The 18,228-nt window shown below is 44.1% G+C and overlaps 1 protein-coding gene across 3 annotated transcripts in view; it reads right to left on the bottom strand.

Moving 5' to 3' along the window:
- Nucleotides 1–222: 222 nt before the first annotated feature.
- Nucleotides 223–18,228, bottom strand: part of Asb7 (ankyrin repeat and SOCS box containing 7) — a 46,894-nt gene continuing 28,888 nt past the window's right edge. For 2 of the 3 annotated variants that reach the window (XM_005084426.4, XM_021235516.2), the window contains 2 exons: nt 16,054–16,659; nt 223–3,517 (listed from right to left, as the gene is read on the bottom strand). In XM_005084426.4, the coding sequence (XP_005084483.1) occupies nt 3,378–3,517; nt 16,054–16,659 (746 nt within the window). In that variant the 3' untranslated portion in view covers nt 223–3,377. Of the gene's footprint in view, nt 3,518–9,555; nt 9,707–16,053; nt 16,660–18,228 lie in introns of all 3 variants that reach the window. The other variant, XR_005870723.1, reaches the window with a different exon arrangement.

The following is an 18,228-nucleotide window of genomic DNA, read 5'->3' as shown; positions in this document are numbered from 1 at the left end:
CTGCCTTCTGGCAAACAAAGTAAATGTCATAAATAAAAAGGAGGGTAAGAAACGGCATGAAACGTGGAGCTGTTTTGGAAATCATTTTCTTACACAGTCACCAGTGACCTAATGTGCTGATGAAGAATACAGCTTTATTTCATTTTACCAAACACCTGGAATTGTTAAGAAATTAAGGCAGAGGAGAAAAAAACAAAACCAAAAAACCACAAATCCAGCATATTTTTTTAAACCAGATTTAAGATTTTTTTTTTAATTCAAATTGACTCAAAGCAAAACTTACATTACAAAGAAAGAACAGAATATATTATGATACAACACACTGGGAGTTACATGAAAGCTAAATTTGTGGGCAAACAGCCTTGTCCCAATCCCATCCTGGGCTAACGAGTGATTCAGTAGGGAAGTTAGAAGCGATTTCATATGGTCCACTCTGATCATTAAGCTACACTTTCTTGTGTCTTACGAGGGTGTGAGTCTAGACTCCCTCATGCTCCAAAAGTGACTCCTGCCACTGCCAGAATGCTGACTTCTCCAGCGAAACGCTGTTCCACGCATGACTGATGATGAATTAAAAAAACCAAACAATCAAGTCATCCAAACTAATGAGCACGTGTTATTCTGTAGTAAATAGTTTAGAAATATGGGAATTAAATAATCTAAAAAACCACTCTTACTCTGCTGTACATTTATAAACACAAATATTTACAAAGAAACACCCTTGTTTGCAAAAGATGAGGTTTGCAGTTCATTAATGATCATAATCTTTTATGAGCTGGTTTCTTTGGTGTCTTTGCCAAATGCATTTTATAAAGTTTTAGGAATAGGCTTAAATAATACATTTCAAAAGAAACACAAAAGAATCAGTGGCAAATTTTGAGTCAAGATTCTGGAATAGACAATAGGCCGAGTTTGAAAACACTTGTTTTTCTCTCCTCATGGCCACAGAGTGCTTCTCTGATAATCGAATTCAAGTGCAGACCTGCATATGTCATCATGGTCACAGTGGGAACTATACAGCCTTTCAGTCACCATAAGATACAGTATATGACTGGGGTTCTATTAATAAACAAAGAACATTCTTTTAAGCTTCCAGAAAAATCAAACCTCAAACAATAAATAATAGAATTATAGACTTCTTCATTAAATAGAATTTTCAATTCCAGGAAGAGCGCTCATAATTTTTTTCTTTTTTTCTGAAGTCACAGCAGCACACAGAACAAAGAATTTGCCTTAATATGATCTTTTTACTTGGAATTCCCTGACTCAATTTCATGGGTTAGTTCAGAACCCTCTCCATGGGTGGGGAGTGAATGTCACTTTTAACTCACGGAATAAATTAATACACCCACTGTGCCACTGGGACACCAACATGGCAGTTCAGAGTGCAGACTCCAGGCTCCTCCCACCGCTTCCCATGCTGGGCTTGGGGTTCTAACAGAAGTTACACTCAAGTAACTCTGGTCACCTTGTGTCCCCGAGGCTGCTGTTCATGGGTCCCCCAGCCTTGACCTCGGTTCTGAATAAATAAAGAATGAGAATACAGTTGTGCAGGTGTCTTCGCAGGGGAGTCTCCATGGAGATAACCTTTCAGACAAGGTCACAACAAACCTTGTGTGTGTCCCTATCCACTAGGCTCCCAGCTACTCAGGAACCAGCTATAACTGCCTACATGCACCCTAGCTTGCTGAAGGAGTCTATGGGCCACACTAGCGAGTCCCTGACTCATTTTTCCTGCCCAAGCTGTTTGTTCAGGAATCTGTGTACCATCTAGGCACGTGAAGATTCCATGCTTTAAAGCTAAGGCGACAAACTCTGGGCTTGAGAAAACAGTGCTGCTGGCCTGAGGTCGGTGAAGCTGGAGTCTGTTTAATCACACTTTGGGGTGAATGAGTCTTATGCTCAATGCCCCCAAACTGGCAATTCTGACAAGAAAGGAGAAGCCCTTACCTTGCAAACTTATGATAGCAAATTCATTAACAGTTATAAATATTTAAAAAAATTTGTCATGACACTAACAGTGACATCAGGGCACTTGAAAAGGCTCTCCTCAAACTACCACAATGATGAATGAAGCAGTGAGCATGTGTCCGAAGGCACATCCCTGATGCCTAGTGCCTACGGGACCGCCTCCCTCGCTACCGACACTTCCCCACATTTGGGTCTACACACATGACCAACCAACCCAGAAAATCAAATACTTGTCCTGAAGAGCTTTACTGCACCTACCTCCAAAACAGACAGGAAATATTTAATTAGCAAATTAGCAATTTGCCAGGCTCACAAGAGTGCCCATGAGAGATTTTACCCTTAAGAGAGATATGTATACATATTACCAGGAACAAAACAAAACAAAAACACCGTGAAACCACCCCAAATTATTCAATCATTAAAATCAAATGGTTTAGCAAGAATGTGGGCTATTCCTAGGGAACACTGTATCATCAGGATATGAAATTCGTTCCTTAGAGTGAAATGAAACAGAAAACTTAACGTGACAGTTGAGGTGGCGTACTGTGGGTGCAGAGGGGGTGGAAGTGGTGGTTCCTGCTCTGAGGGCACAGGGAAGCCGGCTGGCCGAGGAACGGGGAGAGAGAGGTCAGAGACCACACCGAGAGAGCAGCACAAGAGGCACTGTTTTTAAAAACAGAGTACACTGGCTTTAAAAACGTAATTCCTTTCCCCATTTTGTTTTAAAAGCACAATTCAACAAGAGAGAGAGGAGTCGAAACACAATGTCTCAGAGTAGTGTCCTACAGTTGTTAAAAAAAATAATTTAAAAATAAGCGCACACCAAAGGAAGCAGAGGTACGGGTTTTCCCCTTGGAAAGCTACATTAATTAGAAGGGAAAAAGAAGTTTTAAACAGCTCATCTGTACTCATTAAAGTTGAATGAGGTGATAGAATTACTGCAAGTTTCTTCGAAGGGAATTTTCCAGCGTCACCTAGGATCTCCTAGGTGAGCCCAAGACCTCCAAACTTAACAAGTGTTCTGCTGGTTTCTAGTACCTCGTTCACCAGTGAAACCAGAGCATCGAACCTGCCTGTGTTTGTGCATTTAGGAAAAACAATGTTTCTAAATGCAGTATTGTATAGAAAGGCTTGGACCTCATAGACTTGGACCAAGAAACCAAATTAAGACCTTCAAGAGTGTGATGTGTGTGTGTGTGTGTGTGTGTGTGTGTGTGTGTGTGTGAGTGTGTGTGTGTATCCCTCCCCTAAAATGAAAACCAAACAAACAAAAAACCTAAAAGTGTATACCTGCCGCCTTCTGACTTCACAGCAAATCAGAAATTGCATAGGATATACTTTGTGCAAGGCCCAAAGCCTTTTGAGTAGCTGGAATAACTCTTAATCTTGCTCACAGTCCAGGTACATCAGATATCATCAAATTTGTGTTTTAAGTAGTCTTTCATGACCTTGGCAATTGGTAGTTCATCAAGCAGCTTCAGGTTTTGAAGGCCTATACACTGTCGAATTTTAATTCGGCACAGGTCCTGCAGTGTTCTGGGTTGTCCTAAAATGACAGAAAAAAGAAAATGTTACAAGGCTACAAAGCACAGCCCTGAAGAGGGAGAGTCTCCACTTTGGGGAAGTGTTGTTTTCCAAGGATGTTCCTGCTGGGGACCTTACAGGCAGAGGGCTAGAACACTGAACTGACTGAAACCCAAGTGTCATCGGGACCTCTGTGTGCTGTCTCAACCATTTGGTCTTTTCCAAAACCCTTTACAAGATGGTAGTGTTATGGTCTGAGTATGTGATTAGAACGCTTATGCCCAGACCATGGCACTGTTTTGGCGAGTGTTGTGGAAGCTCCAGGAGGTAAGAACTAGTACCAGTTACCTGGAGTCGGGCATTGGAAGTTTATTATCCGTGGATCGCATCCTGTCTTGTTTCCTCTTCTCTATCTACTGTGACAACAACAGCCTCGGTTGCCATGACTTTCTGCCCAAACACGTGGGAGCAGTCAACTGGATGTAACAGTCCGAAACCGTGGTCCAAAAGAATCTCTCCTCTTCGGACCGACAAGCAACTAACAGGTATATGCCTCCATCTCTACTTTACAAATGAGGCCCTCTGGATGAGAGAGAGAAGTATGCCGACTGTTGTTGGACAGCCAGTTGTAGCTTAGAATAATTCTGAGGACAGTCTTTCCAAGTCTGGTATCCTTTCTACTATAAATCAAGAAATGGTGGGTCTGTCCTGAAGGTACTCTGATACAAAGGCGAGCGTCTGTGAGTAGTTTCTCTGGGTCTCAGTTTCTCCACAAGAAAAGCATAAACTGAATGAGATGCTTACAAAGGTGGGCTATTTCAACTCTGAGGCTAAGATGCTGGGGCTACGACATAGTGCCATCTCTATGGGGCTTTCAATGATGTCTGCTTGTCTATTCACTGCCAGGGTCAGAGCAGACCCTGGCTAAGGGATGAGAGCTGGGTGGTCCAGCAGCAGGGGGGTTTAGAGACAGTTCAAGCTAGACTGCATCTCTAGCTCACTTCATAATCCACGCCCTGATCATCGGTCAGTAACCACTGTTGTTACTGAATCTAAAACAAAAGCAATAAAATCCAATTCTGTTCCTCCCAACAACTTTGTGTTTATAACTTAACAGTACTGAATTTTACTGACATAAGTAAAACTTCTTTAACATGCCTCAGTAGTGTCTGGAGTCACACTGGACTAACAGTATGAAAAGGCTACCCCATACCAAATGCCTGCTGTTCTATGCACAGCACAAGCTTCTTACATGAATGGAGTCCTTTAATCCTTTTACAAGTGAGGTATACATAGCATCACTCCAATTTACTGCAGTCTCAGAGCAATTAAGTAACCAGCTTCAAAAGTCAAGGAGATAGCATATTTCAGTGGCTATCAAACATTTAGTCTCAAATCCCATATGTTTTTAAAAATTACTGAGGATAGCTGGGCGGTGGTGGCGCATGCCTTTAATCCCAGCACTCAGGAGGCAGAGGCAGGTGGATCTCTGTGAGTTTGAGGCCAGGCTGGACCAACAGCCTCCAAAACAATACAGAGAAACCCTGTCTCATAAAAAAAAAAAAAATTACTGAGGATATGAAAAAACTTTGATGTGAGCAGTCTCTATGGTGATAACCACATCAGAAGTTACAACAGAAATCTTTATAAATACCTGTTAATTCATTAAAAAGTAATTAAAACAAACCAATCACACATTAAAATGAACAACATCTGATGAAAACTATACTTTTAAAACGAAACACAATGGTGAAAGGGAAACAGCCTCTCCCACACACTGTGTGCATGGCTGTACAGGGGATAGCTGAACTTTCTTGTGAACGTTTGCATCCAGTCTCAGGAGAAAAGGAAGATGAAGAGGGCAGATAACACCATGCTGATGCTATGAGATCACTCCGACCTCACAGCCTCCCTGGGAGGGTCCCAGGCTGTACTTGGATAAGCACTGCTGTTCGGAGTCCTTTATGTTTTGCTTGCATTGTTTTTGTAGTGATGTTAGAAAATTAAGTAACTCTTCCTAAGTGAAAAAGAGCTTTCTTAGACTTAGACCTCCTGGTTTGATGTTGGTACTAAGCAGCAGAGCACTTCCCTCGTGAGTGCACACTCCAGGTTCAACTCCCAGCATCCCAAGAGAGGAAGGGAAAACAAAAGACTGAAGACTTCACTCAGGAAGACCTGTATGAACACACTGTTTTCCAAGACTACCACACATGTGGTCTCTTAGGAGTCACAGCACGTAACTGCTTTCTTGGAAATGCCTGTGACTAGGATGCAGATGTGTATACAGAAGTGTACACACGGAAGTGACACGCTCACACACTTGTCTGTCTCTAGACAGATCATGTCCTCCATTTTCCAGGCTGATGCAAAAGCAGGTCAGGTTCTCTGTCACATGCTATCAAGAGATGCCCCTATCATTAGTACTTGACTGAGTCCCTCTAACACTTGACCGTTTAAGACAATACTCCATTACGTTATTTGTTTGCTCCAGGGCAGTGTTTCTGGAGAGTTTGACTGGGGATTCTATTGCAAAAAGTTCATTCACTCAGTGGGCTAGTGGGATAGAGCTGTGGTCAATTGGGAGCTCAGCCAGGACCATCCAGGCCTACATGTTCTGGAAGGCTTCACTCAGTGAAGTCCTAGGCCTAAGTATATTGGAATGCTTTTTCTCAGTTTGTTATTTTTCTTCTTCTTAAGCAACATACTATGCACAGCATCCTCTAATATTTTGGAAGATTGTGATCTTTTAAAGATCTCTTAGTCATATGTAACTTCTGACTACAGAATTGCCTTGAATGATAAGGGCGCATTGCAGTGGTGAAAATCAACAGTGCTGAAGGCAGAATCCACAGGCTCCTTGGCCTACCACTCACCACCCACATGATCTGGGCTGAGGTGTTTACCTGCTGTCTTAGTTTCCTCATAGCAGCACCTACCTCAAAGGTTTTATAAGAATTAAAAAACATGCATTGTGACAAAGTGTTGAGAACATTGCAAAGCAAACTGGAAAATAAACTCTAGAAATAATAGTTACTAAACACTTGCAGGGATAAAATTTCTTCTCATTTTCAGGGAACTAGAAGGCCATCCTTGGAAGGTGGTCTCCATCTTCCTGGTATGAAGATGGTAAGAAAACACGATGGTTAGAAGGGACAAGTAGTGCCCACTAGAAGGGAGGAGCTGGGCCCACTGCTGGACGTTCCCACATGACGTCACTGTGTGATGTCAGCCATATGACTTCAAAGGCCTGGAGACGAAGACTTTCACTGTGTGAAAAGATGTGCATCAGAGAGAGCCTCTGACTAGTCTTCTCTGCAGAGTCAACAGCAGGCAGAGGGCAGTAAGGGTGGCTCACTGTTACTGTTACAGACATCCCGAGAGTTTTCCTTCAGGGATGGCATCTTGGGACCACAAGATTATGATTAAAAGATGAACATTCATTTCTTGTTAACAGATCCCATAAAGGCATTTCCTGAGCACCTACTGCACACTTAGCAATGTGGTGTCAGAAGAATAGAAGGACAGAGAAGAGAAAAGGAGTGGAGGGAAAAAAGGAAGAAAGGGAACGTGGGTGGGGTCGACAGAAATGCGTATCCCACCCACCAGGCATCGCAGGGAATGAATAAGTACTGCTCCACTGTGGGCTTGTAACAAGGAAGGCTGGCAGACTGCTCCTCAGACTGTAATTTATGGAATTATAAACACCGTAGGATGCAGCAAGACCTGTACAGTGTTCAGGCTAATGAACTACAGTGGGCTTATGCAATAGTTCAAAGGGTTACTCCTGCCAGGCTATGGAGAGGAGGCCTATCATTGCTAATGACCAGGTTGGCACAAAAAGGAAATCTGCTTCTGAAGGGCCCAGTTTAGCATAAATTAAAAGCCCTGGGAAAGGCATGCCTTAGAAAAGCAACTGTCCTGAAGTACCTCCCCTTGTGGCTTTTATGAGGGAGACCTGATTTACTTCTTAGGATAAAGATAATCTGGACTTGGGAGATGGCTTGGCTGTTAAAGAGTGTGATTCCAGCACCCAAGTCAACTGCTTACAACTGTCTGTTACAACAGTTCCACAGAATCCAATGCCTCTGGTCTCTGTGAACACCTGTGCTCATGTACATAAACACCCATACATACTTGAAAATAAATCTTTAAAACATACTCATACTCACAAAGGTAGACAAAGACCAAACATTTAAAACGGTCAAAGGCAAGCGCACAGAAGATGGAGTTCTAGGCTTCTTTGTGGTTATGGACACAGTGATGACACAGGGCACTCTTCTCGTCTGGACTGTTTCAGGGTCTACCACATCTCCAGCTCATCAGCACCCACAGCAGTCTCCTAATATTTCTGTTTAGTTCCAGGTCCCGTTGTAAAATTCTACCGCAAGAGTACTTTTTCTTTTAAGACAGGGTCTCATTAGATAGCCCCAGCCAGTCTGGAACTTACTGTATGTACCAGGTTGGTCTACAGTTCACAGAGATCCACATGCCTCTGCCTTCAGAGTACTAGGATTCAAGGTGTGTACCACCATGTCTGGCCAATCATACATTATTCTTTTGCTCTTGCTTCTGAAATCTTCTTACTAGGATAAACAGCTCCTACTTTATAGGCCTAATGGCAGGTCCTAGCTCCCTTAGAATAAGGATCAGAGGATCCACCCACACTTCTAATATACGCAGTGTCCATCAGCTTTCTGATGTAAGTCTATTGGTTATGCTTTTCCTTAGGCCACAGAACACTGTAGTCTGAATGAGACGCCCTCCATCATCTTGAGCACGGGATGCTTGGTCTCCACTTGGTGGCACTCTTTGGGGTGGCCTGGGAGGTGTGGACTTGCTGGAGGAAATGCATCACTGGGGTGGGCTTTGAGAGTTTAAAGACTCCTGCCATTGCTAGTTGGCTCGCTCTGCCTGGTGCTTGCGGCTCCTGCTGCCACGCCCTTGTTCTGCCATCATGGACTTTAACCCTCTGAAATTCAAATAAACTCTTTTTTCTATAAATTGCCTTGGTCATGGTCTTTTATCATAGTTATAGAAAAGTAACAAAGTCAAGCAAAAATTATACATGATTTACTCACAAATGTCAAGACATCTATAGGTGCCAACATTAAAAGTGGGGACTATAAAAACACCACAAGAAGGTACAAAATAAGATACTTTTTAGTTAGTTAGAATAAACTGATTTATTAAAAAAGATGTTCGCTGTGTCAAAGAACCTAAAAAATCTGAATGACAACTCTGTACTGTTCATTTCTGAAAATGGTTCTTAGTAAGTTAAGAGTAAAACACCCTTTAAGACTCTAATGTAGATAGTCTGGCAAAAATCTCCAATTCGTTAGGAAAAAAAATAAAGCACCCTTAGTCAAACTGTGCCACATGCATTTCTCCATAGAGAGAGTCCACTATACAATAGGTCATCCCACAAGTAAGAGTGGAGGCAGTGGGAAGGAGCAGGGTAGGCAGGGCTTTGACATCCAGGCAGGCCTGGGGGCAAATCCAATCACATACCTGCTTTGTGTTGGATTTAGCTGGGAAAGCCTCAGCCTGTTCCACTTGCTCACACTTTAGAAAGCAGAGGAGCCAGCCATGCCTTTTACTGGGCCGCATCTTTTGAAGGGTTTTCGCTTGTGTATGTTGGTGGCTCCGGGGACTGAACACAGGATGTCACACACACTAAGCATGGACTCCACTGAACCACACACATCCCCTCCACACACACATCCCCACCTCGGATTTTAACCGCCCCCCACCTTTTTAACTTTCAGTTTCAAATCTTATTTCTGTAAACATAGTACTTTTGTTTTTTAAGTAACATAGTACTTGACTATTACTGAAATCTAAACAAAAACATGTTTCTGGTTACTTCGATATTTATAAAAGAATATTTTTAAACATCTGTGATTACTGTTCCAGCAAGCAGCTATCTTCAGCATTTGACAGATTAAGTCTCCTGTGAAACAGTTTACACAACTCAATTCCCAGCCACTTCAACTTTTCCTTTTAGCATTATGAGCTGTTCAATCCCGTAAGATACACAAACCAAAACCCACCGAGGCCTACCTTTAAACAGCCCTGAAAGCATACTGATGGGGTGAGTCTAGTCTTTGAATGATGCTTCTGGAACACAGGTCACTGCCTCAGCTCAGATATCTCAGGGTCTTAAACAGAAACTCAATCAACTCAATCAACCTAAGAATAGTCTAGGCCAGAGCTGTAAGAATAAAAGGACGGTGTGTGAGAATACGCTGGAAGAGGCCCACACAAGCAAGGTGGATGGTTTGTTCACTAGAGGACCCGGCATTTTTGACATGTTCGGTGCATGACCAGTCTCTGCAAACTGCCTGCAGGATCCAAGGTACTAAAATCCCCAACTGAGAGCAACCATTTATCCCAAGTCAGCAAAGCCACAGGTTTATAATCAACGTCCAGGAGGAAGAGGACTGTCTAGAGCCTGGGCCATAGACAGACAAGCATGAGGCAAGCTCCCAGCTGACCCACAGATTATAACTTCAACCAAAAATACATGAAGGATTCTTCAACTTCTAAAACACCAAGCTGATAAGAAACCCCTAACACATCTGAATGTAGGGTCAGGAATTCAGCCTGTGACGGAACGATTACCTAGTGTGCCCATGGCCCTGGCTTTGACCCTTAGCACTAAAAATGTGGCAACGACACATGGCTAGGTTTCCACTTTCAGGCTGAAGGATACCTTTGCACCTTTAAAATGAGAGACTCTCAAAGAATTCTTGCTTATGTGGTTTATATATTATCTAAATTTACCATAGTTGGAAAACTAGAAATTTCAGAAACATTTCTGACTTGTTGAAAAATGGCAGCAATCAGTCCATCAGCTGAAATAATTTTATGAAAACAAATGCAAACTGGTGTCAGTTTCTAAAACAAGAAGGTCTTGAGGCCATGCACATTTCTCCTTTCCTACAACTGTCTCTTGATGGCTGCCTTCCAACTGCAACTATTGTGACTTGAGTCTGTGTGTTAGCCTTACTGCAGGAATTGAAGGACACTAGCTCAGGGGTTCTCAACCCAACCCTTTCACAGAGGTCTCATAAGATCATCAAAGAAACAAAACAAAACAAAACAACCCACAGAAATTTACATTACAATTCATTAGCAAATTTACAGTTATGAAGTAGCAATGAAGTTGCAGCATTAGGAAGGTTGAGGACCACTGAGCTCACTCCACTCAGATATGTTGCTAGGAAAGAAAGGAATATTTAGAACAGCCTTTTCCAGACAACCTTGGATTCTCTATGAAACCTCTTAAAATGAGACAAGGGACTTTTTCCTTTTTAGATTGTGTGTGTGTATGTGTGTGTGTGTGAGTGTGTGTGAGAGTGTGTGTGTGTGAGTGTGTGTGTGTTGCATATATACGTAGGAACAAGTGTGGTACGTGTGGAAGCCAGCATTAAATATTGTCTTCCTCAGTTTCTCTCTGCCTTATTTTTTGAGGCAGGGTCTCTCACTAACCCTGAAACTCACCAACTGGTTAGGAGCCAGCCAGAAAGCCCCAGGTACCCTCCTGTCCCCACTCCGTTCCCACCCTCCCACCTTCCATGTTGGGGTTACAAAATCATGCTACCATGTCCAGCTTTGTATGTGGGTGCTGGGTATCCAAACCAATGTTTTTGTGCTTACCTACAAACACAACCAGCTGAGCTATCTCCCCAGCCCCAACAGCTGGATCTAAAACTACATTGATGAACTTTTTGTACTTTTACATTATAGTTCATTGGTATAACTTAAACTTTTAGTGGACCACTGACCCATACACAGAGGAACATAAATTGGTCATCAGAAATACACAGCATATTAGGTTATGCATGTCTTCAAATTGTTATCCAATTTCATTATTTGACACCAAAAACAATACTTAAAAAAAATTATTTCTAAGCCAGGCGGTGGTGGCGCACGCCTTTAATCCCAGCACTCGGGAGGCAGAGGCAGGTGGATCTCTGTGAGTTCGAGGCCAGCCTGGTCTACAGAACAAGTTCCAGGACAGCCTCCAAAACAATACGGAGAAAAAAAAAAACCCTGTATCAGAAAAAAAAAATTCCACTAATCTCAGAAAAAATATTACATAGTAGGACTCTCACAATGGTAAATACTAGTTTTCAAAGCTCACAGTCTGACTGGTCATCAATACTGTGGTCATTTTCCCGAAAGTGACAAGTGAACTTTGTGCATTTCCAAGAAAACGCTTGCTAAGTGCCCATGATTAAACGGTATACTTGGGCTGTCAGTCACTCTTTCAAGGAAAAATGGTTCTCCATGGAAAAAAAGCTACTGGTGCAGCTCAGACAAACCTGTCCCGTCTCCTCTACTCAGTCAGTTTCATCTACAGAACATTTAAAAGGTATGTGCACAAAGGGACAAGAGTTAATTCAATTACGTTTCCTGCTTTGTCGCAGACATTTGTAAATGGGTTGGAATACTCATGACTGAGGTTGCCTGGCAGCGAAGAGAACAGTCCTCATCAGCACCATACCCACCAGGCTGTCTGTCATGCTAACCTGGAAGCAGTTTTCCCTCCAGAGCTCACACATTAGCAGCACAGCGGCCATCACAGTGTGAAGGGCAAGCGCCCCAGCTACACACCTGACCTGATGGCGTCTAAGGCAATCTGTGGACCCCTAGACACCCATCCTTTGGGGAAAGGATGACAAAACCAGTTCTATATGGCCCTCTCTTTCCCTCTCTCTGCCTGCCTTCTCATCTTCCTTCCCCCTCCTTCCTCCTCCCTCCCAAATAATAGAAAACCATGGCTTTTAAAAGTAGTTGGCAAGAATTAGGTCCAATCCCCCCCCCCTTTTTTTTGAGGAAGGCACCGAATTCTGTGGGGTGGGGCTGGGGGCTGAAGACCTTACCCCAGGTTATCAGGCAAGTCATTTGTGGCACTCTGCTGGGTTAACAGCATCCGACATGGGCACAGCTGAGAGCCTGAGATGATGGAGAGAGGGAGGGGAGCTTCTGATCCCAGTGAGCAAAACCATCCTCATCTCAAAGTGAGGGAAACTGAAGGATGCTTCCACACTTCAAATGAAAACAATGAGAAAACCAGATTCCATGCCATTGCAATCTAGCATATGTAGAGCTTAGACATCGTCCCTCTTGAGCTCTTGGAAGAAGAAAAGCTTGCACAACTTTAAAAACTGAACCTAATCATGGAGCAATCAAAAACACTGAGGCTGCAGGCAGGGCACCTTTATCAAAAGCTCTGGAGACTGCGAGAGACCCAGAGCGCTGATACTGACACATGCTTACCTGAGCAGAAGCCATGGGGCCCACAAACACAGACACTGGAGACCATGGATGGACAGGACATCAAGAGCCAGTCTGAGGAACCCTGACAGTCCTCAAAGAGAACAGCAATAAAGACCCTGATGGCTATGGCAGGGAGGGTGTGCACAGCTGGCACCCCACGCTGCTCCCTAACTAAGACTCTCCAAAGGAAGAGACTCATCCAGGAATAGACACTTCTCAGGATCGGCTTTCCTATCTCACCTGAGAGGCCTGGAGGAACAAAAACCTGCCTAAGGGAAAACACACATGGTGATTCCAGCCTGGGGACACAGGCTCACTTAAAACACCAGAACTAGAAGATTACACCACCACACCTTAAAACTACAATACGGCTCCAGTGCAGGTACAGTGGGCTAAAGCCGACAGACCTGAGGAGGAGTCAGGGGCATGACCGTGAACGTGCCGGCAAGGGAGAAACAACACCACCGGAGAACTGCGTGCATCCAGCTGTCTGAAGTTACATAAACACAACCCCACACCTAGCCAAATTAGTAGGAAGCCTTGCATGAAGACTGTCAGAAGTGGAGCTCACACATATAATCCTAGCGCCAGAGAGGTATAGGCAGAGGAATCCACTGCAGGTTTGTGGACAGCCTGGTCTATACAGCAAGTCACAGGCCAGGCAGAGCTATATAGCCAAGAGAGTCTCAAGAGGGCCAAAACGGTGTGTGTGTGTGTGCGCGCGTGCACGAGTACACAATTATCTGAATTCTTGCTGGTCTTCACATCATGCCTAGCTTCAACTTAAAAAAAGGAATTATGTGTCATGCTAGGCAGGATAAAAGGAAAAGCAGCCAAAGAGATAAAGCTAGCGTCAGAAGCAGACGTAGATAGATGTGCCATAGATGTTGCAATTACTGTAAGCAGAGAACTTAGAGTATCTAGGGTTATTCATTTAGAGCTAATGAAGACTTTAGAGCCTGGGAAATCCTGCCTAATGCCCTAATGAAGCAGCAGTTCTGCAGAGCTCAGGCTCTACACAGTGCAGACATGGACGGCCCTAGCAAAGTGAGGAGCAGGAGGCCAGATGCCCCGAGAAAAGCCTCACTCCACTTGCCCGGCCCCAACTTTGAACTCTACCTTGTCTTCTGAACATGGCCCTCTCCTGCCTAAGGGGAAACATTCATGAGGAAAGGCCTCTGAGGTACGCAGCCTTTCCACACACAATCTTGCTGACCAAATACAGAGGCAGCCTCCTTGCAAGCACTGCACTCTAGGGTCATGTGACTGTAGCCCATTGCAACACAGCCCGGCCTGTCCTGTCCTCGATCCCAAAGTCCCCTGTCTCAGGTGTGCACCACCAGGGCTCTCTTCAGCCTTCCCCTTCGCCACCGCATAAGCGGCCAGTGCAGCAGAGGCATTGGTGTCGTCTAGCCTATCATCTGTGCTTGGGCACTTCTAGATGGGCCATCACTCGGTACTACAATTTCTCTGTGAATAAAACTGCAGGCATGAATTCATTAAACTCTCATCTTTTTAATATCTTTTTTTTTTTGGTAGTTACAAGACAGGGTTTCTCTGTATTGTTTTGGAGGCTGCCGGTCCAGCCTGGCCTCGAACTCACAGAGATCCGCCTGCCTCTGCCTCCCAAGTGCTGGGATTAAAGGCGTGCACCACCACCGCCCGGCTCATCTTTTGTTAGTCTCTGCCCAAGGTTAAGCCCTCTCATGAATTCCTCTGTCTTTCCCAGGAGATTTTACTTTCTGGGGCTGGCTCAGCAGTACTGCTCTTGCACAGGACCTGGGTTCAGTTCCCAGCACCCTCATGACAGCTAGCAATCTCTTATAACTAGGTACCGAGGACCCAACGCCTCTTCTGCCCTCCTCAGATACTATACACTCATGGTGCTCAGACATATAGACAGGCAAGACACCCATACACATAAATACGTTTTTAGAACATAGTCCATATTCTGAACAACTCTGCAGTCTGCAGTCACCGGTTAACTAGAGAACTTTACACTGTGAAAGGAAGATGATGAGAACAAAAATCTCAGCTAAATTATAACTAGCTCTCTGGCGGATTCCATTAGAAGCTAATCGTATCCTCTGGTTATGCTATACTTAGATATTTTCACAAAGCTATACAATTGTATCATTTCAACAATCTTTCTTCAGCTTTCCCTTGTTTTTTGGTTTTTTTTTTTTTTTTTTTGCTTTATACTAGTAAGCATTTCCACAACCTACTTTCCTCCTTAACTGTAACCCAACCACAAAGGTCCAAACACCCAAGATCCCCCTGCTTCCGCAAAACTGTCCATGTGGAGGACACGTGAACAAACAATTCCACTCTTCCTAGTTGTAGCCTGATCACGGGGAAAGGGCAGTTCATCTCCTTAGGAGTAGGCAGTGATCTGTGTCATGCCTATACTTCACCCCAGTTGACACATCTCCACGCACTCCAGGCTCTATGTCCTTACTGGCACCGCCCCCTGGCTGCCACATTTAAAAACTCATATCTAAACCTGGCCTCTCCTAAGTGCCACATAATCAGAAGCTGGTCTTTCTTCTGTAACTGAGATCGCGTGGGAAGGCAGCTAGGTGCTGCACAGTACAGCAAAGAGCAAATGAATGGTGTTTACAGATCTCAGCTTCCTGGCTCACACACTAACCTCTGGTCAGCCCCAGAGAAGCAGGACTAACACTGCCCTCGGGAAGCAGTGTGGACACTCAATGCTTCTACACTAGACACATCACACTGGGAGGTGTCAACAAAGTGTCTCTAGGAAAGTGACATCAATGAAAGCTGTGTGGCCCAGGGACGTGGTGCCTAATTGCCTAGTGTTTTCTCACAATAATTCCTAGTATCCTTAACCTCCATTACTGGGGTATCTAAAAGAGCCAGAGTGGCATTCCTGTCATTGGAATTCAGTAATAAGGTGCAGAACCCGGACCATCTCTATAGTTAAGGAATCTAAACCCCAAATCCTCCTTCCAATTCCTCAATCTGAATCCCACACAGTATCAGACAGGCTATTGTTTGGACCAGTGGGAATTGCCTTGTTCTATCATCAAAACTTGTTCATCCTAAAAAAATGTCTGTCATTTCCTCTAAACTTTACAGTCCACTTTTAGAAACACAATTGGGTTTTGGATGATTGAGTATTACTTACCAAGTGGGACTTATAGGAATGATTAATGTCTAGTCATCTTGTATTACAAAATATCTCAAGCAACTCAGAAGGTGCGAATTAAGAGGGAAAGATGCAATAAGAGTAGTAATTATGTTACATACTTGTGACTTCTTGTAAGAAATCCAAACACGGCCGACTACTTCCTGAAATACTTATTGAAACAGCCAGAGGGGTCTGACCTTCATAGTTCCTTGTGTTCGTGTCCGCGCCATAGTTATACAACATCCGTGCACAGAGCACATCATCACGAAGGGCAGACAAGTGCAAAGGAGTCTGTCCGTCTTCTAGGCGCCCCAAGTTTGTGTCTGCCCCTCTCTGAAGGAACATGCGGCAGTAAGAGTGATTGCTTTTAATCACAGCGTAGCGCAACAGGAAGCCGTTCTGAATGTCGATGTTGGCGTTGTGGTCCAGGAGGATTTTCACGCAGCTTGATCTCTCTCGGATGATGGCGAGCTGAAGTGGCGTTGTACCTTTATCACTGAGTGGGTCCACCTCAGCCTTGAACTCCAGGAGGAGCCGGACAAACGAGTCCCTACCATAGTGAGCAGCCACGTGGAGAGGAGTCCAGCCGTCATTGCTTTTTGCATTAATAATGTCACTCCTGTATTCAGACTCTAACATCAGGCGTGCAATCCGGGCCCGGCCATGCATGGCTGCGTAATGCAGAGCGGTGAAGCCTCCGATTAAGTCCTTAACCGTGGGATCAGCTAGGGTTAAACCAAAATGAAAACATCAGTGGCTTCTGAGACAAAGCAACTCTATCAGGGCGGGTGGAGTAAGACTCAGCCAGCTATCACACACTGTGAAGGGTTAAATCCTATGAATGATACTGAAGGGTTAGCAGAAGCTGTGTCTCAGTGGAAAACGCATTTCAGTAGAAAGTTATCAAGCCCAAGTCAGAGGGAGGAGGGGGAGAAAAGCAACACTGTTTAAGAAGGACAGACAGAAGGGGAAGCAGGCTCACAGCACCGCCCACCTCCTGCTGAGTCAACTGTGTCTGCTCTCAGGGCAGCCTTAACCCACGGTTCTCTTTTGTTCTCTGCTGTTTGCTGTGTTTTATTTTATGCTGCTTCTTGACTTAAGAGAAGCATGTGAGCAAGACGGCTGCTCTGAATTACAGTGTCCTGTGGTTGGTCAGACTTGCTTTAGAATTTCATAGCTGGGGAGAGCGGTGAAGGCAGTCTCTACACTCCACCAGGGAATCCGGGGAGACACATGCTGAGTGACATGACCATGAAGAAGCATGTTTGCATGAATTCTCAAGGCAGGACTCAGAGTTCAGTTATAGATGGTCCTGCGAGTTTATAAGAATTAGCAAGCACTTTATGTGGGGGGGGGGACCTCAGTACTACATTGTTTTTAAAAACTAGTTTTAAAACTCTCTCCTAAGTCAACAGATCCCTGGTGAGAAAAATTCACCAGCGTTATTTGCTAAGCGACTCTTCAAGCTTACAGACCTTTGGCCTTTTCAAAGTGCAGCTCACACGTTCCTGAGCAGCGGGTAAAACAGAGGAAGAGTTGCCTCCCCCACAGTATGGACACTGCTTCCTGGAGGCGAGTAAAGCAACGAGGAAGAGAAACCAGCCCCACCTAACTACTTGCATTAAAACGCTTCTTGTGCAACTCAGCTTTGGGTTTGTTTACAAAAGAAAAAAACGCGAATGTTTTTCACAGACAAAAAATGCCCCCAAAGCTATGTACTATTTAATAAGATCTTATTTCGCTCCAGACTACAACAGCTGGGTTCTCTACAAGAGGCTGTGATGCAGAAAATGATATGTTGAAATATTAATAATACTGTAGCGGGTGAAAATTGCAGTTTAAAGAGTTGTTAGCAAATAAAACCTATACAAAGTAAACTATTATTTTAGCTCCTCATAACATCTGATGTAAAGTGACAGCTAACAACCACAGTATCACTTTGATCTGTCTACAAAAAAAAAAAAATAGGCATCAGCAATGGCCTTAACTAAAAGAATATTCAGTACCTGGGACTATGCAACCCAAAGACAAGCTAGAACACTGACACAAAGCACTCTGCTGCCACCTACTGGAAGAGACTGAACATGCACTAGTCAGTTAAGCTTTGACAGGTGACTGAGCGCTGATGGGCCTTACATATTCTTGCTGTTCTCTCCAAGAACCTGAGTCCAATTACAAGCACCCAAATCAAGCAGCTCATAAACACCTGCTTCTTCAGTTTCAGGGCATCCAACACTCTCTTCAGGCCACTGCAAGCACTACACGCCAGCACATAAACCCATTCTCATTTATTT

The sequence above is a fragment of the Mesocricetus auratus genome, unplaced genomic scaffold (genome assembly GCF_017639785.1).
Source record: "Mesocricetus auratus isolate SY011 unplaced genomic scaffold, BCM_Maur_2.0 Super-Scaffold_4256, whole genome shotgun sequence".
NCBI lineage: Eukaryota > Metazoa > Chordata > Mammalia > Rodentia > Cricetidae > Mesocricetus > Mesocricetus auratus.
The sequence above is the reverse complement of the archived record's forward strand: the minus strand, read 5'-3'. Positions and strand labels throughout refer to the sequence as shown.